This window comes from Cryptomeria japonica, chromosome 2 (genome assembly GCF_030272615.1).
Source record: "Cryptomeria japonica chromosome 2, Sugi_1.0, whole genome shotgun sequence".
Classification (NCBI taxonomy): domain Eukaryota; kingdom Viridiplantae; phylum Streptophyta; class Pinopsida; order Cupressales; family Cupressaceae; genus Cryptomeria; species Cryptomeria japonica.
Genome location: NC_081406.1, coordinates 343024905 through 343050106, shown reverse-complemented (window position 1 = coordinate 343050106; position 25202 = coordinate 343024905). Strand labels below are relative to the sequence as shown.

Here is a 25202-nt window from a genome sequence, read left to right as displayed (position 1 = left end):
TGAGAGATAATATGATTTAATTAAAATAAATTGCTTTATTTTAATTTTGTTGCAAGGGGGATTTAAAATAAATTAGATTTATTTATTTGGGGTGAACTATTTAATTAAAAGTAGAGAGAAGGGATTTAATTAAATAAAATGATTTATTCAATTAAATGTTGTGAAAAGCTTAAGTGAATTTAAATAGATAAATTGAATAATTTATTTAATTTAAATTAAGGGAATGTGAATGATTTAATTAAATTAGATTTAACTAAATAGAAGAATGAGAATAAAATATTCATTTAAGAATATAGTCATTTTTATACCTCTACATAAACAATCTAATTATCTTATAGAAAAAAACAAACCTTAACAAAATTACAATTCTTTGATCCAATCTTTTTTAAATACCTAAAAATTACCTAGAACTTTCAATTCCTTAAATTGTTTGATGTGGTGAAGTTCATTAAAATCTTCCATTTTATATCTTTTCATATCTCTAAATAAATTGCCCAGTGGTAGGTTAATGGAGTTTCCTAGAAAAAACCAGTCCCTATTTCCACGTGGCAGAGGCTTCGACCAATTTCCTTTTCGCACGATTTAAAAACCGGGAAAAGTAGTCACTTTTTAAATAGCACGCCCAAGAAGTTTCTGGAGGTTATGTATTTTCTCCGTTGGGCTGACTGACTATTTATCAATGCTGTAAGTCATTGCAGGCATTCTTTCCCCTCGATCCAGCAAGAAGAATACTGAAGGTTTATTGTAGCCCCGCGGTCTGCGAAGCAATTTGGTTTATCTGTAAGCCTTTTAATTTCATACGGAAGAGTATTACTATTGTTTTAGTTAGGTTTTTTTTGATCGAGGGCATGGAGGGGCAGGTAGTAGAAGAACAGAAGAAATCGACTTCATCTTACAGGTATTGGGTGAGGGAAACGACGGTGGAGGCGGCGCCGCTTCCTGTTCCAAGGAAACTTTCTGCCCAGGATTTGGCCACGCAGCCGCAGTCAGCTCCTTTGGGATCTCTCTGGAACAAGGTACACTTTTTCTATTCAATCTTTTAATTTTTTTTTTTTTTTTCTCCCAATTCTGCGTAGTATCCTTAAGGCCTAGAGTACTACGAGTGCTGTGGGCAGAACAAAAAATTATAAAAGTGAAAGGAGATTTTATATATAATATTCATCGACTGTCACAGTATGTCCTAAGTAGAGACAATGAAACTGACAATTATGTCCCTTTTTAATGATTTGGCAGGTTTATTTTGTGTGGTAACTTTCTGCTTAGATGCAGTGGTAGTCTTCTGCTTGTTGCAATGATCTGTAATGCTATTTTGCTTTATTTGTTAGATTTGCAGGTCTATTGCAGAAAATCACTACAAATGTTGTAGTAGAGTAGAGTTAATGCAGCTAACTGACTCAACATATACTAATTAAGACTCTACATGTACTACTGTTCTGAAACAAAAAGACATTAAACATAGAGCTTACATTGTAGGACCAAGGCATTGCATTCAATAACTGTAGGGGTGGAGAATAGCAGTAAATAAAATAAACACACGAACTTCTAGATTTGACTGAGTCCAAACTAGAAACCATCAAACAACTAAGTAACACCTGAGGGACAAAAGAAGAAATTTAACTATCCTAGAAGATATGATTTCCAACCCAGATCAAACCCTACAAATTTACAGCAGTATGTATACCACACTTGGTTGTTAGTTTGATTTCTCCTAGTCTAATGTTATGTGAAGTCACTGGAATTGCAAATGTTCAGAAATTTTTGATAATCTGAAGGATGAGTTCTGGTAAATAGGTCACACAATCCAAAAGAGGTGCAGATTTCCAGTTTTCTTCAATGTTCGGTCATCTATACTTTACATGTTATCTGTTCATTTAAACCCATAACTTGTAACTCAAATCAAAGACCAATGTTGGCAAATTTGTGGTTGGCCTATTCATTGCAATCGCATATTGGTTTGTGATTACGAGCTTAGATAGACTAAGATATGGATAGACGTGACAATGTTGAGATTGGTGGGTATTCGCAAATACATGATTTTGATCCGTTACAAGAGAAAAGATTGCCCTCAAAGAAAGACATTTGTAGTTGGCCTCATTGTAATTACATATTGTTTTGTGATTATGATCTTGGATAGACTAAGATGGATGTTAAAATGTTGAGAGTGGTGTATTTTCAGATGAATATATAATATTTGATCTGTATTAGATCTAATATAAAAATACATCCTCAAAGGAAGACATTTCAGCAAAAATGAAGTGAAAGATCCACCCAAAGAATTTGGTTTTGTAGACAAAACTGTCAGTTGATGCCCTCATGGGTAGATGGTCTGATGAAAGACAATTTATTTATGTAGCACAAGTACAAAATTTAAAACCCAATGCAAGAGAACACAATTCAAGTTCACTTCTTAAGACAAGAATGATCAACCAGATGACACAGAATAATATATTTTGTATATGCTTCATTTGACAAAAGTCACAATAGATCCATGTACAAATACGATTGTACCAAAATAAGTACATGCCAAGATTCACAACCCTTCTGGATGCTTGATCTTCAATTTTCTCTATCTCCCCTCGTCTTTACTTGTTCAAGTAATATGCCACCTTTTTATAGAGATACTTGATATTAGAAGGCAATTTTCTTCCTTTTTATTCTGAAAGTACTTTTTAGAAGTATCATAAGCCGGAGAAGAAATTAGAGGGCATTACATAGTTTGGTGTGAGAAGTAATTCAACCTGGATGGCCAACTTTTTGTCAAAAGATTGAAAAGGCATAAATATATTCTCGTGAAGTTACCAAGTTCGGTGTGAGAAAGTAATTCAACTTAGATGCGCAAATTTTTGTCAAAATACTGGAAACGCATAAGTATATATCCATGAAGTTTTAAGATAGTTTCCGTATGTGCAATTATTGAAGTGATGGTGCTCGACTTGTCTGCTGTTGGATATTATTCTCTTGTCAAAAGACTAGAAATTCATACGCCTTTTTATTGTATGGAATTATAAGTTGGTTCTTTCTGGGATAATGATGACTGTTCATGATTAATCTGATGTTGACATATTTATTTCTGAGTTTTGAGAATTTATTTCCATTTTTAATGATAAAAATAAAGCTAGATTATTAATAACAGGCAGGAACTTGGGAGGAAAAGAATTTGAGCGCGTGGGCAAGCAATAGGATAAAGGTGTGTAAATACAGCATTTAATCATGTGCAGTGCTAAACGCGATTAGATATTGTTAGACTGTCTTAAGTAAATTCTTATTAATTTCTATGCTACCTACGTTATGTATTATGAATATCAGGAACTGCTCAATTGTTTAGACACTCAAGAATTAGAGTTTGCTAGTGGAAATGCTAAAATTTTGGAGGTATCGAGCTGCATAGGTGAGGTAAGGCTTCGACTTCTTAATTTGTTTGAAATAATGTGGTATATTTGGATGTTTAGTTGACAAAACTTGTTGTCGTGCTTGTATTTTGTGGGGATTTATGGTAGCTGATTTGCAAATTCATAAGTAGTTATAAACATAAATGCATATGTCAGTTACCTTTTTCATGAATATTATTATATTATACGTAGAGTACACCATGATGCTGTACACAACAAAGAACAAACTTTATATATGTAGCGAAGTGAACATGTATGTTTTCTAATTATCTATATTCTAGTCCTTTGAGGTTGTATTTTAGCATGGCATCTCCTGCAGTATTTATTAAGGCCAAGAAGTTGACTCCCTGGAATTAACTCAAAATATTCCTATAGGCTTCCATGGTAACGGTGCGCAATAAGAAGCGGATTGGCTATTCTTATGAAATTTCCTTGAGATTTCAAGGTTAGCTCCTTTAAAATGCTTTGACATGGCATGGCTTTTTTTTGGGATGTTTGCTAATATTTTTTCTATTGCCTCCCTAACAGTTGTTGAAGAATTTTATCGTCTGATGCATGTTATGGTTTGAGACAGGGAAATGGTTGATCAACGAAGGAATGAAGGAAATAAATGGCAGTTTAAAAATTCCAGAAGCCTCATTTGGTGATTTGGAAGATATGCAGGTGTGGGTTTGAAATATTTTAAATCCTATAATAATTCCACAGATTAGAATATGTATCAGTTCATGCACTGCAATTGCAAGGTGTGGCTTCGAAATGTTTGAAATTGTTAAATGCTATAATAATTCCACAGACTGGAACGTATGACAAAAGCATGGACTGGAAATTGCTACTGGTACTATCTCAAGGTTCTAGAGGCAATGCAGCTAACTTATGTCTATGAATAGGGAAATGTTTCAATTACATCAAGTAATATCTTAGCTGAAGGTGACTTCAAAGTTAAGAATATGATGCATCCCTTTGCTTCTCTATTGTGGCTTTGAACTATTTGAAATTAGAAAATAGTACTATAATACTTCCACAGATAAGAATGTGTATCAGTTCTTGCACTGGAATTTTTACTGGTGCATTTTCAAGGTTCTAAAGGCAATGAATGAATGGATGTTTTTAATAATGTCCATGAGGCCAAACAGCCTATGGGACCCACGGGTAGCCAGTAAAAGAAGAGTATGCAAAGACCAAAGAACAATCTGCGAAACCTCCTTTTCCATTTCTTTCTGCATCTTGGATCTTAAACTGTGTAACTTGATCAATAAATCTGCGATTCTTGTTATCTTATCTTCTTCAAATAAACTACTCAAGGTGTTTACATTTAGCATGTCAATGTAGTGAATTCGGATACCATTGTAAGCTGGACATTCCATGATATAGTGCCATTCTGTCTCCACAACCCCTTGGGTGCAATATCTACATTTTCTATCTGCCCACTCCTCTTTAGGTATCATCCATCTCCTGGCTTCACACCTAAGTTGATGTGAACTAGTCCAGATTTGAGCAATTAACATTTTTGCTTTCCATTTTATATCCATTCCTATGTAATTTTTTTGACTACAGCAACACAGCTAACTTATATGTCTATTAATATGGAAATGTTTGGACTACATTATGTAATATCTTGAACAAGGTGACTCGAAACTATTTTGAATTCCTTTGCTTGTCTAGTTTGTTTTATTCAGATTTTTACTGACAGTCTCCAAGTGACAGATGATTGGAAAATCATTCACCCTTTATCCTTTTGTTTAAGCAAGCATATTTTTTCATATTATGTTGTTTTGTTAGGATTCAACTGTTTAGTTTTTTGACTCAATACTTGTTGACACATATTTCATTGATCCAACTCTCATGAGCATAGATGTAGCACTCATTGCGTCTAGGTGAGGCTCAAAGGTTGAATCATCACGACTTCCTGGGAGCTCACCCATCTCAGTGCTACTTCAATTCAAGTGCGCTTACCATGGATTTTCCCTCAAGATCAATCCCACTTAGCTTGCTGTCCCATTTGTAAAACCTTTAGCAAGCGCTGTGCCTTATGAACCATTCATTATAGAGCCCCATTAGCTCATTCAAGAACAAGTAAGAGCCATTTTTTTGTAGTGTGTCACATAATGGTGGTTTATAAGGATTCAATTGTGTAGTTTGAGCCAAACACATTGATCCATATTTAATAAATAGTGGTCCACACGGGCACATTTCTCATGAGCACGAATGGACCATTTAGCACTCAGGCTTGCTTCTAGGTGATACTCGTAGGGGTGAAGCATTAGGATTTTTTTGGAGGCCACCCATCCTAGTACTCAAGTGTACTTAACCATGGAGTTCAAGCTGAAGGTTTTTCAAATGGGCTAGCAAAACCAAGTGAGCTTGATCTTAAGGGAAACTCCAACTCTATTGTGAGTATTGGGTTGGGTGCCTTCTCAAAAAATCCTAAGGCTTCACCCTTGCGAGCATCACCTAGATGCAATGAGTGCTAAGTGGACCATTCATGCTCATGAGATATGGGTTTATGTGAACCATTACTCATAAAATATGGGTCAATGAGTTTGACTCAAATCCTTCTTAGTTGAATCTTTTTTTTCGATTGGTAATGACTTTTTTTAGACTGGAGTTTCTAACCAGTGAGGGTCACATTAGGGGGACCCCTTCCCGTGGTTACATGGTCTGAGGTATTAACACCTACCTAATTTGTCTATATTGATCTCAAATCTTCTCCTTTCCGGGGGCATTCTATTTCTTCCTCTAAGCTCCATAAGTCTCCTTATTCCTCCTCACCTTATTACTCCATGTGACATCCATCACCCACCTTATCTTTCCGAGGACCCTCCATCACTCCCCTTGCCCCTGGCACCATCATCTCCTTGCTCCGGAATCACCACCGTGCACCACATCTGCATCAACGGGGACATTGCCTCGTACCTTCACCTCCGTCTGTCGCCGCCAAGCATCTTTCAACCACCTACACCTCCCGTCCTGCGCTGTCGCATCGACTACACAACTTCTTGCGTCAGCACCTTGTCCATGTGGCAAGGGGTATTGATACTCCTGAAACTTTTTGACCACTTGGACATCAGGAACCACCTGCACAAGCCTCCAGAAACAACGAGCTGGTTCGATGACTTGAACCAATGATTTCTGTTATAACACGGATCTGCAACTTCCGTTGCACTGCGGGTCAACCCCCCTTCTTAGTTGAATCTTGATAAAACAACATATTTTGATACACTGCGAAAAATGCCTCTTACACGTTTTTTCACATTTTTATCGACTACTCTGTAAGTAGAGAAAAATGTCTACAGCGTCTCTCCTTTTATGATCACTTAGTCTTGTCTTTATGGAATGCAAACATGATCTTAGGTTTTAAGGGCTTGGCCCTTCAGGGGCACTTGCAGGTGAGAAATCCTGGTGCAAAGGAATTTTGTATACTCGAAACATGGTTTATAATCTATTAGTATGACAGCTTGGAAATTATGTGTGTTCATGTCAAAAACTCCAAGGGATTTTAGGACATATTTCAGATTGGAGTTGTGTTTTGCATGATTGGTTAGTAAGTGTGATGGATAAAATTCATTTCTGAGATGATAAAATTGAGGAGCAATGGGAATCCATTTCCATGTTAATTGTTTCATCATTGACAATGATGACACCTATCATAGCTAGTAATTTAACCATTGTTATGTCTTTACATAAGTGCGTAGTAATAAATAAATTGAAAGAGGCGGACAACTGGAATAGTTGTAAAGGTAGCTACAAATAAATAAAAAATGATCGACAGTTTGACATCTATAAATAATAGACTGCAATAAACTGAAAGTAGATGGACAGGTGGAATGTCTGCTAAGGGTATAGATAGAAACAAATATGAAAGTAAGTAGAACTAGAAGCTAGGAATATTAAATGTTATTGTAAAATTTTAGCCTATCTATACAGGCTTCTCTTTTGTAAATGGAAACTTAGGAAATGCTCAACAATATAGTGATGCAGTGGTATCAGTCCAGTTGGTATGATTCTGCATTTAAAAGATTTTTGGGGCAGTCTTCTCATTCATCCTGAGTATTGGTTTCAACCACTAGCCTCAACACAATTTAGGCACCCAGGGCACTTCTTGTCGAAAGCCTTGAAATCTAATTTTTATTGTTAAATTGCTGATTCGTTATATTCTGCCAATATTCCAACCGTCAACTTTTTGTTAAATATTTCCCATTGAAAAATTTTAGCTGTCAATTTTATAATGTATATTTGTGATTATCATTTGTATTTGTGTTATTTTGTTGCGGTTTATAGATTGTTGATCATAACAGTGATCGTTTTGATTTGCATCATTTTGTTTTGTAGCATTTCATTAATAGATGGTTAAATAGCTCCCCCAGATACCCTGGAACTCCTGATTCGGCGCAGTTGCTCTCTTAATAGATATGCAACTGGCAGCAACAATAGAAGGCGTATCAACCCGAACTTATTTAGATGATGGGTACGTTCTTTTCTTTGATGAGATTTCCCATAGAATCATACAATATCTTAGTATGTGGTCTGTCCCCTCAGTAACTTAGGCTCTTTATCTACATGAACAAGATTGTCAGTTCCATTTCCTATGTCTGTCAAGAAAATGGATGACTGTCCTTCGCCACCATCTCTACAAGATTATGGCAATCCTAATTAGTAATTATGATACACCTTGCACTCAGATGGTTGCCACAAGGTCCTGTTGTGAGCAAGGTTTTTATAACTACCTTGCCATCTTGCTATATCCTAGGGTTGCATCCATAAGACATGGTGATTAACACACTTATTTTTTCTCTAATTTCCACAACTGTAGTCCACACCTTCATTGGGCCAATTTGAAATTCAACGAACCAATGAACTCCATCTTTCTCATTCCTTTTTTTTTTAGTTCAGCGGCATCTGATATTGAGTGAACTTTATCAAGTGACATTGGTGTTCTGATTCCTCTTGTTCAATAGATTCCCATGTTGATGTTTGTAGCTTACATGAACTTCATGCCTCGGTAGAGTCCATTTCCCCAGGGTTATCTTTGTGACTACAAGGTGGTTCTGATTTATTTAGTGAAAGTGGAGACAATCCTCTTTAGATGAGGAATTGATGAGGAAATCTATTATGTTAAGTAATTTTGATGTAGTTATATCCATGTAAAAGAGGGTAGATAGAAATAAAGGAGACAATCCTCTCCAGTCGAGGAATTGACGAAGGCATTTAATATAGTTAGTCATGTTGATATTAATATATTGATATAAAAGAGGGTAGATAGAAATAAATTAAAGGTTGGGCATTTTGGAAGAACTGTAAATGCATTTTGAAATATATCAAAAGTTGTTGATAACTGGAAACATCTGTAAATGATACACAGCAAGGCATTAAAACTAGATAGACAGCTAGAAGGCTGTAAGGAAAGATAGAAATAAATAGAAATAAACAGATTGCTAGCAATATAAGGTTTCATTATAAATTTTTTAACTTATACGCTAAGTGTATGTAATATGTATAGTTATACAAACTTCTCTAATGAAAATGGAAATTCAGAAACAAACTCAAATAAACGGTAGAAAACTTGTTAGCAATATAGTAATATCAATTGATGAATTGTCCATGATAGAAGAATGTGTGCTAAAATTAAATTTGGAAGATCCAGTCACCCGAGGTGTCTGCATTTTAAATGATAGGCATTTTTATTATAGGTACTGTTGGGTACATTTCTGTGAGGGATTCATCTTGTTTGTTGATTTTGTTTGCCCAGCTTTGTCCTATTTATTCTATTCTTTTTCAATCTTTTCATGGTCGGTATATTCCGTTTCTTTTTGAAGCTAGTATAGGAGCTGGTGAATGGCTTGTGTTCTTTGTTGTTAAGTTGTTTGTGGTTACAGGCAGTTAATGGCCAAGCAGGGTTGCAAGCCCTGGTGTTAAAACCCTCTGCCAAAGATCAGAACAAGTTTAAATTTTGGTAGGCACAGACATAAAATAGAACGAGTAGAATCTGTTGTGCTTACAACATGAAGCTCATTGTTGTAGAAAGGTGGACTTATAGGGACACTGTGACATGTGCATGTTTGCTTGGCAACTTTACATATTAATATATTATGATGAGGTTTCTTCCCTGAATAATTTAATTTCATTTACTGAACCTGAAGACTTGTTCTTCACATGATAAAACAATGATTTTGCAGCAAATATGCCTGAGCAAAAAACTGTACTTTCCCAGGAAGAAAAGCTTTTGCGGACCAAATTCTAGTGATAAATTTTTATATTTTAATTTTAAGTTACGGGAAAGGGCCCAGTAGTTGCCCACCCTAACTTTGTGCACCCAAAGCTCCTAAACAGTACATTGGATTTTTACGAGTTTTTTTTGAGTTTCTTTGTATGCGACTCAAGAACCTAAAGCTGTTGTTTCAGCTTCTGGATAGGTACCTTGACCATGGAACTGGTTGTTATGTGCAGAAAGGTTCAGAAGTGGTCTTTTAGAGCTGTTGCATCGTACCTATTCATAGACTCCCCAATAACCATGTGCTACAACCACCCAAAAAAATTGTGAATTGATCAATACCTATGCACAAATGCCCTAGTAACTGTGTGCTACGGTTACCAAAAAAGTTGCACAACTCCACTAATTCAATATTCAGTGTTTATTTGAATACTGGTACACACGCACAAGTGGGCAACTATTTTTTCATGTGGGATATTTTAGTAGGTTTTTAATTTTAATGTATTGATTATTCGTAAAGATATTAGTTGGGGGATTAGGTGTGCAAGAGGTGAGTGGTTATTGGTACAAGGGCAGCTACTGGGTCCTTTCTCCTATACAACATTGATTTTGAATTACTTATGCTAGGTTCAAACCCAGAAATGTTTCATATAGAGCAAATATACTTGTGTTGTCTGCAACCATATGTTGAATTAATTATTATTGACTTCGTAGTTGCATTGTTGACACGGACAGTTTGTCAGTATTTAGGTGCTTGCATTGGCTGAGACATGTTCATTCGTTGAATTCACCCGATTAGCTGGCCACTATGGATGGTATTTCCAAAATAATGATATGGGCGTGAAAGGAGTTTACTATCTCAATGCATTGAAACTAAACGTTTTTTTTTTATTGCTTTGAAGGGTTTAGAAGGATGATTTGGAATGCTTTGAGTTTAAACATGATGATGCGATGCCTCAAAACAGTTTGCTTCCAACACAAATGTGCCAGTTTTTGGATGATCTGTGTTGATAACATACTCTTAGTCTTATGGGTATATGCTCACAGATGGTTACCTTATAGTTCTTGTTTTATATTATTCTTCTCTAAAATAAAATTTCACTCACTTGCTAGGGTTGTTAGGCTTTTTTAAGAGAACATGTATTTAATTTTAGCTGCCAATAAACGAATGAAATTTTGAATTTAAAAGTCTTGATCATCAGATATCCTAATAACGATATAATTTTCTCTTTGTTATGTAGTTGGAGGTGACTTTGGACGACAGGATTATTCCAGATTCTGAAAGAAGTAAAATTATAAAAGATCTGAAATCATTCTTATCACCGATTCAGGCTAAATTGCTGAAATTTGAAGAAGAGCTGAAAGACAGATGATTATTTAGATTTTATGGGTCTAGTTCAAGCAAAACAGTGCTGGGCTATTCTCACCATCTTCTTTATCATTGTTTTTAATTTGATGAGCGTCTCTTGGTCTAATAATGATTTGGAGATGTATTCAACTTGTATTAATGGAGTTAAAAAATAGCCTTTATATTCGAGCATTGACTAGAACTACACAAACTGTATCATTTCAGTTTCACATGAAAATATATACATTTCATTCTGCGTAGATGTGAAGCTTACTCTAAATGTATTTGACTATAATATTTTTGTTTTAATCAGCTCCCCATATAATGGGGGTTGCATGCTTCTTTTAGGTTGGAATTTTAGCTTATTCCAAGTGCATATAGCCTGAGTTTTTCTTGATCTGTTTAGTGGCTTGTATATGTAAATTGATTTGCTTGTGTTGATTTACATATCTAATAATATTTTATCTTTACATGATTCTATTGGGTTTATTGGTTCTAACCACAACCAAGATTATAACCAATTACATAACCTATCAATAACTAATAATGACGTGGTAGGCCTCTATCAACTCGTAGGTGTCATCTTTGTCTCTGTCAAATTGAGTTGAGCTAGTAATTGACAATTTAAATCTCGACTTTAGATCGAGTCTACTTACCTTCTGTTTGAGAGTTCTCGTGAAAAAAGTTATCTTCTCGAGGCTTATATATTTCTGTGCATTTTTTTGAATTGTATTTTCTCACATTTTTGAAATTGGAATTTGGTTGATGCTTGCATATTGACTAGAAGGCATTTTTGTTTAGGCAGTGTGTTAAATCCTGATAGTTAGATCAGGATTCAATTGCATAGTTTTTTAGTCAATGAGTTTTGACCAAAAAACCATGCAGCCTAATCTTTATATAAAAGAATTGTTGTTTATTCACATTTTTGAAATTGGAGAATGGTTGATACTTGCATTTTGAATAGGAGTTTTTTAAAGTTTATTTAAGATTCAATTGCACGGTTTTGCAATCAAATTGTTAAAAACAATGCAGTTCAATCTTGATATAAATATAATAACTTGCATTTTGCATAATTTGTTGCTTGTATGTAGTTTGTGTAACTTGTGTGTTTTTTTAATAGATTTTTTAACCTTTGTCTTTGTTGTTTGTTTGTGAACGATCTGAATAGAAACACATCTGCCAAGTTTTTTATTTTGTCATAGGCATTAGAAAGCTCTTTTTGATGTTCACATCTGACATAAATTGTTTTAATATATTTTGATCAGAATGCTTGTAATTTTATCTTAGTATTCTCTTGAATATGCCTTGTGATAAGGTAACAAAGCTTTGAAGTGCTTGCTGGGATGTTTTTTACTTTATATTACGTTCATTTGATTAGTCAAAGCCACCTTTGTAGTAGTTAATTAACTCCTATTGATTGATAGTTCAACTCTTGACCTCTTGATTGAGTGATTTGAATGTTAAACTCATTATATGTTTTTGATTATATAGATTGAGTTAGCTCACCTCTTGGACATGTCATCTATCTAATTTATGTACCTGTATATACACACCTATATATCATCTTTTTTTTCACATTCTCAATATTGGAATATGATTGATATTTGCATTCTAACAGTTGTTTTTATGTGCTCTGTGTAACTTGTTTTCATTCATTTAGATTCAGGCTTGCGTTCAGATTCTTATTGAATTTGTCAACACCTATTTGTGTACACTCCTCCACATATATATATATATATATATATATATTTTCACATTCTCAATATTGGAATATAATTGATATACGCATTCTACACATTTGTTTTTATGTACTTCGTGTAACGTTTTTTTCGTTCATTTAGATTCAGGCTTGCGTTCAGATCCTTATTGAATTTTGCATCAACACCATTCTTTAAGATCGAGAGAAGTATAAACACGCTGGACATTTTAAAATTCCCAACTCAAAATAACTTGAAGGTTATCGTCTTATCGATGTAGAAAGAAAGATTAAAAAAAGTAGTTAATGTTTTAGACCAAAGTGAGGTGACACAGTAGGGAATTCAAGGCTTTAACAGTAAGAATTGAAGTGAAGGTGCATTGCATAGGGCTAGCCTTAAACAGCACACACTAAGCGCTGACCGCGCTTAGGTGGCTGATGTGGGGCCCAGCCGTAATCCGTGCCCTCACTGCTGCCGTTAACTCATTCCGTTTGTTAAATGCTCCTGAATTTGAAATTTTAAACCTCCCGCCCATCCACATATGTCAAGTTGCTGCGCTGCAGGAGTAAATGGGCTAAAAGCACCAAGGATAGGAGATTAAAGAGATACATGTATCCAAAATGTAGAGGCAAAATGTAGTGCCTTTGATTATGAACATTTGTCCTTCCCTACCATAATCTTTCGAATCTCGATCAAACTTTACTTCTCAACATTATATTTCCCATTCTAATTTGAAAGTATTATTTTTTATCCTTTTCTACTAATTTTTGTTCTATATATTTGACTAGAATCGGTGATCAATTCTACAACATCCTTATATGAAGAGGAAATAGGAAATATTCTCATCTATTTTTATTATAATGTGAGGGGTTAATCATTAAATAAATTGTTCGATTTATTTCTTTTATGTTAAGGTTTCTTCTAGTTTTCTAACCATACTTTTAGAGATTTGTTCATTATGTTTTACTAATTGCTCCTTAGTTTTTGTCATCTTGGATATTTTATTTATGTTTTTTTATTTATACATTAGATCAATAGAAATTTATCAAAAATAAGTCACTCAATTATTTCCACACTTCGTCATGCTTAGGGCATTCTTTAATGCACCATCTTAGTTTTTCTTTTAAGAAGTTTGTATTTAAATTTTTAAGAAACCGTACTTGAGAACTAGGGTTTAGAATTAGCACATAGTGACTTACTTTTAAGAAGTTTGTATTTAATTTTTTAGGAGTGTGAAAGGAAAATATGCAAAGAGGAGAAAGAATTGGCAAAGGGGATACTTAATATTAATGGAAGAGGCAGTGGGATCAAGGTGCGGGTAAATATAATACCACTAAATGATATGGATGAAAAGCTAAAGGAAAGGGATTAGGTATTAGGGATATAGAATTATAGATGTAGTTTTTGGTAAAGGAAAATAGAAAAATCCAAAAGTGTATGACTTGAGAGAAATGAATTAGGGATAATTAATGTAGTGTTCCTAATGCTGGAACTGAAAATAACTAGGAAAATAGGGTGGAAGAATTTCAAGGGTTAGTGATTAGTTTTAACACATACCTTAAATAACTTTTCGAGTTTGATGGTATCAGTAACCATACAAGTATGAGCCCCATAAGGAGCAAGGGAGAAGGGATGTGGAGAGAGGGAAATGTGTAGGGGAAATACTAAAAGCCCAAGATTTTGAGACTTAAAGGAAAAGTGAACCCCCAAATTAAGAATTGGGGATGGTGAATACTCAATGCTTAATGAGAGAAAGAATGGAAAAGACTAAATGGAGAATAATGGAGGTTCATAAATTAGTATTTTATCTTAAGAAGTACATGATTATATGGAGACCTAAAATCCTTGGGCCCAAGAGAAAGACATAGTAAGTTGTGGAAGCATGGAGAAAGCCATGATATACCTAATTAAAAAATTACTATGGCATTATTAAAGACTTTACATCATTGAACCTTGTAAAGGGGTAGTGGTTCTAGTCAAGTCTATTACATTTTACCTCAAAGAGTTTTGGTGATACTTACTTTGACAATATATCCATGGGGTTTAGATAGTTAGCTCTAAATAAATTTTGACCTATGTAGGCATATACTTTATTGGTACCGTAGAAGTGACCTTGAGCACCTATCAAGAATGTGGTTGAATAGGGAGTGCATCTAATATAGCCTCGTTCAACATTAAGGCACATTTTATATATTTTCCATTATTTTTCTTTCTAGTCTTATTTATAAACAATATTTCTATGATCACTTTCCTACTTCATGATTCTTTCAAGTTCTTGATCTAACAAATTTTAATTGTTGGAAGTAATTTGATAAAATACATCAAGTTCTTGTTCTTTAAGCGACAAACTTACTCTAGCTATTTTCTTCCTTGTGAAATTCGATGGAAGAAATATTTGGTTCTATCTACTTTTTTTAGCAATACTACTTAAATGCGCATCTGCACACACTTGGAAAGATAATTTTCATCCTAATAATACATAATTATATTATTCTTTTTCCTTACTAATTACCTACAATTCTAGCTAAAGATATGTTGTGCCTTGCATAAAACCTCCATTTTTCCAAAAAAAAATGATGAATCCTTTTTTTCTTTTCAATTTTATTGATCAAATGTTCTCCTAGCTTTAAGTGTTCTATTTTTCCTTGGTTCTTGATGAGTTTATTATATTGTGAGATCTAAATAATTGAGCTAGTTAGAATTTTTTGATATGAAATATTAATTTTGTGGTATTGAGATTTGACTTGGGTTCTAAAATCCACCTCTTGTTTGCATTTTCTTTCTTAGCTAGTTGCCAAGTTAGTATCACTAGAATTCTCAATTTGAGTGCTTAATGAGACTTTTAAAAAAATCCTCACCTAGTTATCATTACAAAGCTACAATTATCAAGTAGGAAAAACTATATGAGGAAATTTTTTGGTGTGTAACATATATTACAAGGTCCAACATATGTGATGTATGATATCAAACCCCCTATAGTTATCACAAAGAAAAAAGTATACTTTGACTATGTGTAATTAGTATTTGAATGTGGATTTAAATTCCTAAAACATCATTTGTTGTTGTATTTTAATATTAGAGTTAACTAGCTGTAGTGATTTACAACTCATTTTAAATCTCAATGCTAAAGAAGAATCATAGTTATGAAAACCCTACGCAAATCTTGATAAATGTGTCCTAACATATTAGGAATTAAATATAAAATAAGTTTTAAATGCATACCTCTTCAACCATGGGCAAGGATAATAGATCTACAAGTGTTACTTTTTGTGAGATTCCTTAAAAAACAATTGTGATTTATTTTAGTATAGTTGTTTATTTTTAAAGATGCATGCAAGTATAATCATGTAGAATACATTTGGTTTTCTTTATGTAGTTGGAATTTCTTATTTAAAGGTCAACACCATTGCTTAGATTCAAGAAATTCATTGAATCCATAAAGAAGCTTATTTTGTATTAGTTAGCATTTCACCATTAGGGTGTACGTATAGTTGTGGAGAGAAATACAATTGTTCATCATTCTACATGAGAGTTCTACATAGCAAAGATGATTGTTTTATTTGGTGGTTCACATTTAGCTCTCATAGTAATTGAAAAAAATATTGAAAGTACTTTCAACAAACTCTAGATAGTGAGTTATCTCTTCCTTACCAACCCTATGGTTATAAAGTGTAAAAAAATTTATCATGAGGGTTATAGTCTACTGAGAAAGAGAGATATGTTGTGAAACTAGGTAGAATAGTCCACATCATTTGAGAACAACCATATTATTAACAATAAATGGCAACCTAAGACTACTACAACAACAATAAGATAGTGAACTTTGGAGCAAGGTTATTCAGGGAAATATGGTTGAACTAGATGAGTGCTCTAAGTTCAAAAATAATGGCAAACTCTAGAGCAAGTTTATTAAGGGAAATCTGGACTCTTATGTGGAGGGCATGATAGGTCATGACCCCAAATTATCCATGGCCTTCGTTCAAGACTGGAACAATGGTGATGTGAAGATTGGGAGCATTACTTTTGTGGTATCAAATAAACCATAATGAAAACTATTGGGTTGGCTCTATATGGCATCCCCTTTCCCAAAAAACATAAGGGTAATTATAAGGAATATTTTAATAGGTTCTTCCAACCTAGTGAAGGGATTTCTAAATTGCAAAGTGGCTACAGTCATGAGGCACTCCCAATTATTTGGAAGGAGGCTACACTTCTCTTCATGAAATACTTCACACTCGATGGTAGGAAGACGAGATTTCACCTTCAGCTCTTCCCTATTTTGAACCACCTGAACCATGGGGTAAGAATGGAATTTCCTTATTTGGTTTTATTTTCCTTGTCTCAATCTATCTCTAGAGGTGTTGTTAAGGGAAAATCCCCCTTTCATCAAGGTCTTATTCGTAGGCTGTATATTTTCATTTGGACCAAATGCCCTCGAGTGGGATTCCCACTGTTGAAATCGGGTTCACCTATGACAATGATAAACAATGATCCTAAAAGGACTAGTACACTATGGTCATAAGATTAATCACACCTTGATCTTGTGATAGTAAAAAGTTACCTATATGACATGATGAAATACTTCATTGTGTAGTCATAAACAATATTCCTAAATGCAGTAGTACACTATGGTAATAAGAATAATCACACCAATCTTGTGATACTAAAATCTTATCTAGATGACCTTATAATTTCATGAAGTTGTGGATACTATCATGTCCCATTCTAAAAATTAATTTAGGGTACTCATCATGTTTTTACTACCAAGGGGGTATTAATACAATTTCTATAGTCAAAGTGCCATGGAAGAAATGGTGTTACTAGAGCAATTTAACAATCAAGAAGGGTTGTCCTATCCTTAAACCCTTATTTCCTATGTATGGGATAATCTTAAAAATTTAAAGGTACTTCAAAAACCATAATAGATTCAACATCAATCACATTTATAATCAATATCCTAGCTACACAATTAGTGATGATAATAGGTTGTCCAAATACTGTCAAATAGAAAAAAGGGGTTGCTGCTAAGGTAGAAGATAGTTATCATATCAATTTTTTTATGAAAGATAACCAACATTCAAAGATTATTCATTCATTATATCCTACCATAATAGGTAGAGAGATGATTATTTACAATGTTATAGAATTTGATGTTGTTTCAAGTAACTAAGAAGATAGACATACACATTTTAGACACTGTCATATATGATTAGATGCTCCTAGTTAGTTAGTCAATCAATTACATGCCCATGTCTTATGCACTTATTGCCCCTTCAATTGATTTGTGATGTCTCATTCCAACAACTAATCCAAGCAAAAGAACTATACAAAGTAGAAAGTGTAATTTTTTTCTCCACCTCAAGATCCAACTTTTCATTTCATACATATGCAAGAGTCTAAAAAAAATTCTATTAAATGTCCATGTTATCATAAAAGACATTTTTGATAAATACTCAAATAGTGTATATACACTCTATGTATCTAATTTTACAAAGCCAACACCATACTCTAGATTGTCAACTATCCAAAACTAAAACAAAACCAATTTTTTACTTTCTTCTAGAGAAAAGAATCTTGTTCCTTCATTATTATAGGTGCGATATAGTGCACATTATTATAGTGTGAGTCTATATTTCAAATCACTTCATTTAGCATTACCAATAATCTCCACAAGAACATTCTACCTATTTAAAATGATGGAAACAGTTGGTGATCAACACATATCAAAGGCTCTTATAACAACTATAATAGTTGTTCTAGGGGTACATCTAACGAACCAAAAGTAATTGCCAACTTTTCATTATGGTGGCAAAGAAATAATTATTTTCTCTACTTTTTCACATCACCAATTAAGTGTCTTGAATTTAGGGAATGCCCTATTGCCTTCATCTTCTAAGTCAATCTCTTCAACTTTGCACATATCTCCTATGTCTGTAAATGTGATCTATATCTTAATCTAACTATATCTAGAAATATTTTTAATTTCTTTATCATTTATTAATCTCTTTACCATTTAAACCTCACTCCATCTTTCAACATTTGCATAATAAGTCATAACACTTTTAAGATCCAAATCAGAAAAAATCATTATAAATACTCTTAAGCCTATAATCATATGTGACCAGGCACCAAGAAAACACATCCACACAACTCCCGCGTATTAAATTGACATCTTAATCAAAAAGTTTAGGTTGTCCTCAAGATACTCAGGTTAAGCTGAGAAGCTCAAACCATAAATTGTAGGATAATGCGATAAAGGTTACTTGTGTGATTAAAAATGTACAACCCTCATCCACTAAACCTGAATGGCAGCATGCACATAAGACACGCGAGCAGAACTCAGAATGTTACGATATGTTCTAGAGTGCTTCATTAATTCAAACATTTTGAGAGCATCCTTCCAAAATCCATTTCATGCATATCTGGTAAATATCTGAATTCCATGAGCCCACGTTTCTTCGAGGCATTTTGTTAAACAGTTCACGAACTTTTTCTATTCTTCCACATTTTCCAAACATGCCCATCAGAGCATTTCAAAACTATAATATTTGACAACAATACCCCTTTCATTATCTGTTGATGGATGTCCATAATGTAATTTGGCACAGGCGGGGAGAATACTAGGTTCACAGCTATCAATTTCATATACTTCTGGAAGCTTATAAATCTTTGTAAACAAATCCACTTTGTTCATATCCTGCAACAATGGAATTCAATGAGACCAAATTTCTTTGAGGCACATTGTCAAAAAGTTCGCGTGCATTTTTTATTGTTCCACTATTTGCAAACATGTCTACCTGGGTAGTCGCAACTACGACATATGAAGCGCATAACCTGTTCCAAAGCTCCCATTTCGGCACAGCCAGTGAGGACGGTGGCAAGGGTTGATACGCCTGTAGATTGCATTTGCTTGAAAGTTTCTAAAGCCTTTTCAACAAACCCATTTTCTGCATATCCTGCAATCGTAACATACCATGAGAGATTTTGAGGCATTCGGCCAAGTAGTTCACGTGCCTCATCTTTGCATCTACGTTTTGCATACATGTCGACCAGAGCATTCCCATTTCTGACTACAGTATCTCTCTAATCTCCTTAGCCCATTTACTCCTGCAGCGCGGCAACTTGACATATGTGAATCTGGGCGGGAGGTTTAAAATTTCAAATTCAAGAGCATTTACCAAACGGAATGAGTTAACGGCAGCAGTGAGGGCACAGATGACGGTTGAGCCCCACATCAGCCACCTACGCATGATCAACGCTTAGAGTGTGCTGTTTAAGCCAGGCCCATTGAAAACGCTAGTCTGAAACTGCACTATAAGCTTACAGCCTCCCAAACTGAGGAAGACCAAAGCACTCATTTAAATGAATGACGGTACGTTTCCCTTGCTTAAGCATTTACCTCTTGCATGTATATTCAAACTGAAGAAATAGATGTTAAAGCCATAAAAATATTGCCAAAGCAACAATTTATATCGATTATTGGATAGGGGACAAAAATTTAGAGGAGGCGGTGAACTAAGGCATATCATGTTTAATGATCGCACTATTACTCCATTGTGAGGGATGAATGCTTGCTTTACAGAAAAGTGAAATTGGAAAATACCCATCTTAGCCAAATAATCAGCTACACCATTATTCATATGATGGATATTCATGAATGTCATCTCTTGAAAGTTGGCGAATCATTAATTATATTCTTGAGCATTCAATCATTTTGATACATCAATGCCGATCACATGTGACTCTCCTTCCTCTCTTCCAGATATATATATATATATATATATATATATATATATATTTTCAATAAAAGTGGATTATTGCACTAAACTTTTTTGTTAATATTTTTTATTTTTTACATAGGATTCAAAGAGCATATTGGAGGAAAGAACCCTGGGAATCTGGTCACAGCTCATAAAATGAACCTATAGTATCTAACATATTAGTTTATAAGAAGAGAAAAAAACTTCTCTTTATAAGAAACCTCAATTGAGTTCAAATCAACCCACTTTTAGTAGAGCCCAACTTACCTTTCCTACTCAAACTTGATCTTGTAGTTGGAGATGGGATTAACGTAATAAAACTTCCTAACCAATTCCTTTAAGAGTGAAAATTACATCACGACCCTTTCCCTTTTTTTGTCTTAAAACAAGATCATATTTATTGCACATAGTAAATATTATGTTGATATTAAAAAATATTTGGCACAACTAACTAATTCCACCTAGTTACTAGAGTAATTTCATTTTCAATCTATATAGGTGAAATATTTTGATAATATTTTGGATTTATTGGAATATTATCATAATTGATTGAGAACGGAAGTCACCATAGTAATCTCTTTTTCAATCGATATAGGTGAAATATTTAAATAATATTTTGAATTTATTTAAATATTATCAATAATCGATTGAAAATGAAAGTCATTAGAGTAATTTCATATTCAATCACTATAGGTGAAATATGTCAATTTTGGCTTTTTCTCTCATAGGTATGTTCTTGACTAGTTGTAAGTGGCCTATTTGGCCTATCTTTGTATAGGGTCAGCACCATTGTTTTGCTCCTTTTATAATGAAAAATAATTGTCTCAAAATTTAAAACATGTGGAATCATAATGCTAACCCACGATTTCAATTAGGATTTTTCAAATAAAATGTGTGATGTAAAGAGCATGTGTGATGGAAATAGGGCATGGCATGTGGACAACCAATCAAGGATAAAAGATTTTAAGACATTATCATAACATTTGTACCTTTAGGAAGATAAAGGAATTGATACTATCAAGTTACTATAAATGTGGGGTTGGTAAAATAATGGGGCTTGGGGGACTAAGACTCATGCCTTAAGTGATACAACTAAAGTGACTAGTCATTATGGAATCTTGCAGATAATAACACGCGAAGAATTCTATAAGGATTAGGATTTTATCCAAAGGCATAGAAAGATAAACCCTAGAAAAGAAACACAAGGCCAAAAGCCCTAAGGTTCAAAACAAAATTGCAATAGTCCAACAAAGTGCTCACATGAATCCTCTCCTTATAAATTATCTTAAGCTTTAAATTTTATAGTAGGAACAAGGTGCCAACACACCAAATGATAGACCAACACACATCCTCACAAAGTATCGTAAGCTTTAATTTTATAGTAGAAATTTTTTAGGCTATTCCCAAAGAAAAGATGCACACATAGACACATGTATATATGTATGTGTGTGTATACACACAAACACACACACACACGTGTGTGTGTACACACATACACACATATGTATATGTATGTATATATACATATACATGTGTGGGTGTGTACAAATATCTGTATATATATGTATATATACATACATATATATGATGTATACATGTGTGTGTACACACACACACACACACACACACACACACACTCATCCAATGATTAAACGTTTAGGATGAAGAAATGATGGTTTGATCTCAATTTATAAGTTTTTTATGAGATGAGTAAATGACCAAGATTTTATCTTGGAGTATGAGTTTATCCCCATTGATGGTGGAAGGATGTGGTAGCTATTATTGATTTTCATGGAGGTAGTTAACTTTTTATCTCATTTAATCGAGTGGTTATTTATTTAATTAAATTATTGCATTATTTTGATTAATGAATTAGTGATGTTGCTTGATGAGTTAACTATTTTAATTGATTAGTTGATTGAATTATTGATCACTTAATTATGTTGATTGATTAGTTTTTGATTAAGGGAAAAATAGATTTTGAAGGGATCTTGAAACCTTATATACAATGAGCTGCCATCAAGATACAAACAATAAAGACCAAGCCTACCTACAACAAATATAGCAAAAACTAAGAAATATCAGAGAAAAAGGGGCAAAAATTCGAGAAAACAAGGAATAGGAAGGATCTACCTAAGCTGATTGAGGGCTTCAACAACCTTTGCTTCAAATTGATTCAGATCCTTAGCCATATTGTGCAAATGGATGTCTATTTTATCTTGCTCTTTTGATTTCTTAAGGTTGTTGATCAGGTTGAAAGCATCAGAATATTGAGAGGGGAGGAGGGTGAATCAACATTCCCACTTAATTAAAACAATAAACTTTTTACCAGTTGATGCCATCCTCAAAATATCAAACAAACTTGACTGAAGTAAAACAATTAATGCAAAATAAACAATAACACAACCACAAGACAAACATCAGAATTTTGTAGGTGGAAAACCCAAAATGGGAAAAACCACAGAGAGTGTTAACTCTGAGGAAATATAACTAGTTATAGTCGTGTTTACAAACAGGTGGCTCACTGCTAGATTACAAAAATGGCTCACTGCCAGACTGCTCACTGTAGATACAAAAAGAAATGACTAACTGCCGGAATGCTCACTGCAATTGAAAGGGTTGAACTGAGAAAGTTTGCATCTCCAAATTCATGAGATTAGTTCCAAGTTAAGCTCAAATTGAAAATCTTAGACTTTACTGAAGATCCAGTTAGAGATCTTTGCACCACTGCTTCGATAAAGGACTACTACACTACTGATTACCTTCATTGTTTGTAACTCTCACATACACTACTTCTTTCGCTGCCAACTATCTTTTGCACATCACACACACTCTTGGTCGATTCATTCACCACTCATGAACATGTATATATACCAGAGTGTACAAATACAAAATAGTGTGTCGACCAAGTCCAACAATTTATCAATAAGCTCATGTCGGCCTCCGCAATACTTCTACACAATTCCTTTACATACTTCCGATTACCAAAGCATATATCCTGATTATCAGAAAAGGGCAAGGGTCATTTGGATCCAAGAGAACGCACCTATCGTCACAAGATTATGCTCAATATCTCCAAAATGTAGATTCCACACGTATCAAGGAAACCACAATCACAAAACTTGAAGAGATACTTCAGATAGATACCAAAGCTGCTAACTACTGACATCGAGACACATAACTGATACCGGGATTAACCATAATTCCTAACATTGGGATATCGGGGTCAATGGGAACTCAAAAGGTCATAATCCAAAGCTATCCATGCTACATAATAACTTCTAACCAAAAACCACAACACCTGAACTACACATACATAATTGCAACACTTTGCATAATTACATCCATATAATATCCAAAACATCCATGACATCCGAATTGATATTCGGGCTTGCATACACTGTCTAGTACAGAATTAAATGATTGGTTTGACATCAATGACAACCTCTACTTCTTGCACATGGGCCCCTCTCATCTAAAACCTATTTCCCTTTATTAGTGCAATCTAGATCAATAAAGGCCTCATGTTTAGAAACATTAACCCGATTCTTTTGCCATTTGCCCACCATAATTTTAATACAATCAACACTATTATGGATGGACTTACAACTAAAGTTAACCAGGTTAATGAGATTTTCATCAACTCTCTTAATCTTGTCTTCCAGAATGTCAATGTGGCCTTCATAGTTATTTTTTGGTAAACTAACATCATTAACAACTTTTTACATCTTCGGAATCATTTTCTTAACATCATCTTACATATCAGTCTTACCTTCACCCTTCTCAAGAGCTTGAATCTTACACTTAATGGAGCAAAGAGTGATGTTGTCTTGGATCATTTCCAAAAAGAGCCATTTTGAAATCCTAAATTGATCAACAACAACATCACATGCCACTCTTATTAAATTCTCCTGATGTTCCTACTCAAAATTTAGAAGAGGAGAGTTCTTATTCAAATTCATAGGGAAAGGAGGCTAATTAGAATTGCCCACATTCCTTGGAGAAGAAGAAGAGGGAAAATCCACACCCTTTGTAGAGGCTTGTAAACCAGGATTGTCACTTAAATCATCAGTACCTTCCAATTAATCTCCCATAGTGCCCTCAAATTGAGAATAAGGGGAAGGGGAGTCCCTTTTCTTGCTTTTCTTGAATCTACCCTTCTCATCACATAAGGGCTTCAATGACTTCCTCTTGTTAGAAGAGGCACTATCCCTTGTTTCCCAATCCAAAGCACTCCACTCCTCTGCTTCCTCCTCAGAACCCTCTTCCACCTTGTCATTCGAACGAGAATCTAAACCACCTACAACATCAGCTGAAAGAGGGGCCTTGAAAGTACACATTCTAGAAGAGGTTGAGGGCAACAACTTCAAATGTTCCACAATCAAGAGAATTAACCCATCACAGGTTATAGGTTTTTTGATATTCTTTTAGTGTTCTTGAATCCCATACTCCAAAGATGAAAGCAAGTAGAAAGGGAAAGACACTCTTTTCTTATGGCGAAAATGGTTTAAGTGGGAAAAATGATAACCAACGATGGTGGTGAAACCACCCTCAAGAGTAAAAAACTTGATAAGGACCTTGACCACTTCAGCCCAAAGAGGTTTAATAGAATTTACTTGATAGGTGCCATTGGATTTCTTCACAAGTTTGTTTCCTTCCTTCCCCTTAATAAATTTGTTCATTGTCGATTTAGAGGAGTTCCTATCTCTAAATTTTTTCATCTCATCCATCGACAAGCCTGTAACTTCCACAATGGGATTTTCATTAATGCCAAACATCTTCCTAAGCATCGTAAGAGAC

General features: G+C 34.3%; 2 protein-coding genes across 3 annotated transcripts; one reads left to right on the top strand and one right to left on the bottom strand.

Moving 5' to 3' along the window:
• Positions 1–568: 568 nt before the first annotated feature.
• LOC131065227 (uncharacterized) lies at positions 569–11205 on the top strand. 2 transcript variants are annotated; one of them, XR_009111388.2, is made up of 7 exons: positions 569–1016; positions 3134–3187; positions 3307–3393; positions 3765–3834; positions 3964–4052; positions 10500–10630; positions 10839–10969. XR_009111388.2 is itself a non-coding variant. In XM_057999680.2 (6 exons), the coding sequence occupies exons 1-6, from the start codon at positions 849–851 to the stop codon at positions 10968–10970; spliced, it is 600 nt and encodes a 199-aa protein (XP_057855663.1). In that variant the 5' UTR covers positions 582–848; the 3' UTR covers positions 10971–11205. The 2 variants fall into 2 exon arrangements, 1 of the variants encoding a protein (XP_057855663.1); XM_057999680.2 differs by lacking the exon at positions 10500–10630 and having other exon boundaries at positions 582–1016; positions 10839–11205.
• A 7596-nt stretch (positions 11206–18801) lies between these two features.
• On the bottom strand, positions 18802–20109 carry LOC131065211 (pentatricopeptide repeat-containing protein At1g08070, chloroplastic-like). The gene is made up of 2 exons (XM_057999662.2): positions 19440–20109; positions 18802–19339 (listed from the first exon to the last, which is right to left on the bottom strand). The coding sequence occupies exons 1-2, from the start codon at positions 19684–19686 to the stop codon at positions 19302–19304; spliced, it is 285 nt and encodes a 94-aa protein (XP_057855645.1). The 5' UTR covers positions 19687–20109; the 3' UTR covers positions 18802–19301.
• Positions 20110–25202: the final 5093 nt, after the last annotated feature.

Coding starts and splice junctions, on each gene's coding strand:
- LOC131065227 (XM_057999680.2), top strand. CDS start 849: ATGGAGGGGCAGGTAGTAGAAGAACAGAAGAAATCGACTTCATCTTAC. Junction 3,394..3,764: donor TATCGAGCTGCATAGGTGAG/GTAAGGCTTCGA, acceptor ATATTCCTATAG/GCTTCCATGGTAACGGTGCG. Junction 4,053..10,838: donor GTGATTTGGAAGATATGCAG/GTGTGGGTTTGA, acceptor TTTGTTATGTAG/TTGGAGGTGACTTTGGACGA.
- LOC131065211 (XM_057999662.2), bottom strand. CDS start 19,686: ATGTATGCAAAACGTAGATGCAAAGATGAGGCACGTGAACTACTTGGC. Junction 19,340..19,439: donor TCGTAGTTGCGACTACCCAG/GTAGACATGTTT, acceptor CCATTGTTGCAG/GATATGAACAAAGTGGATTT.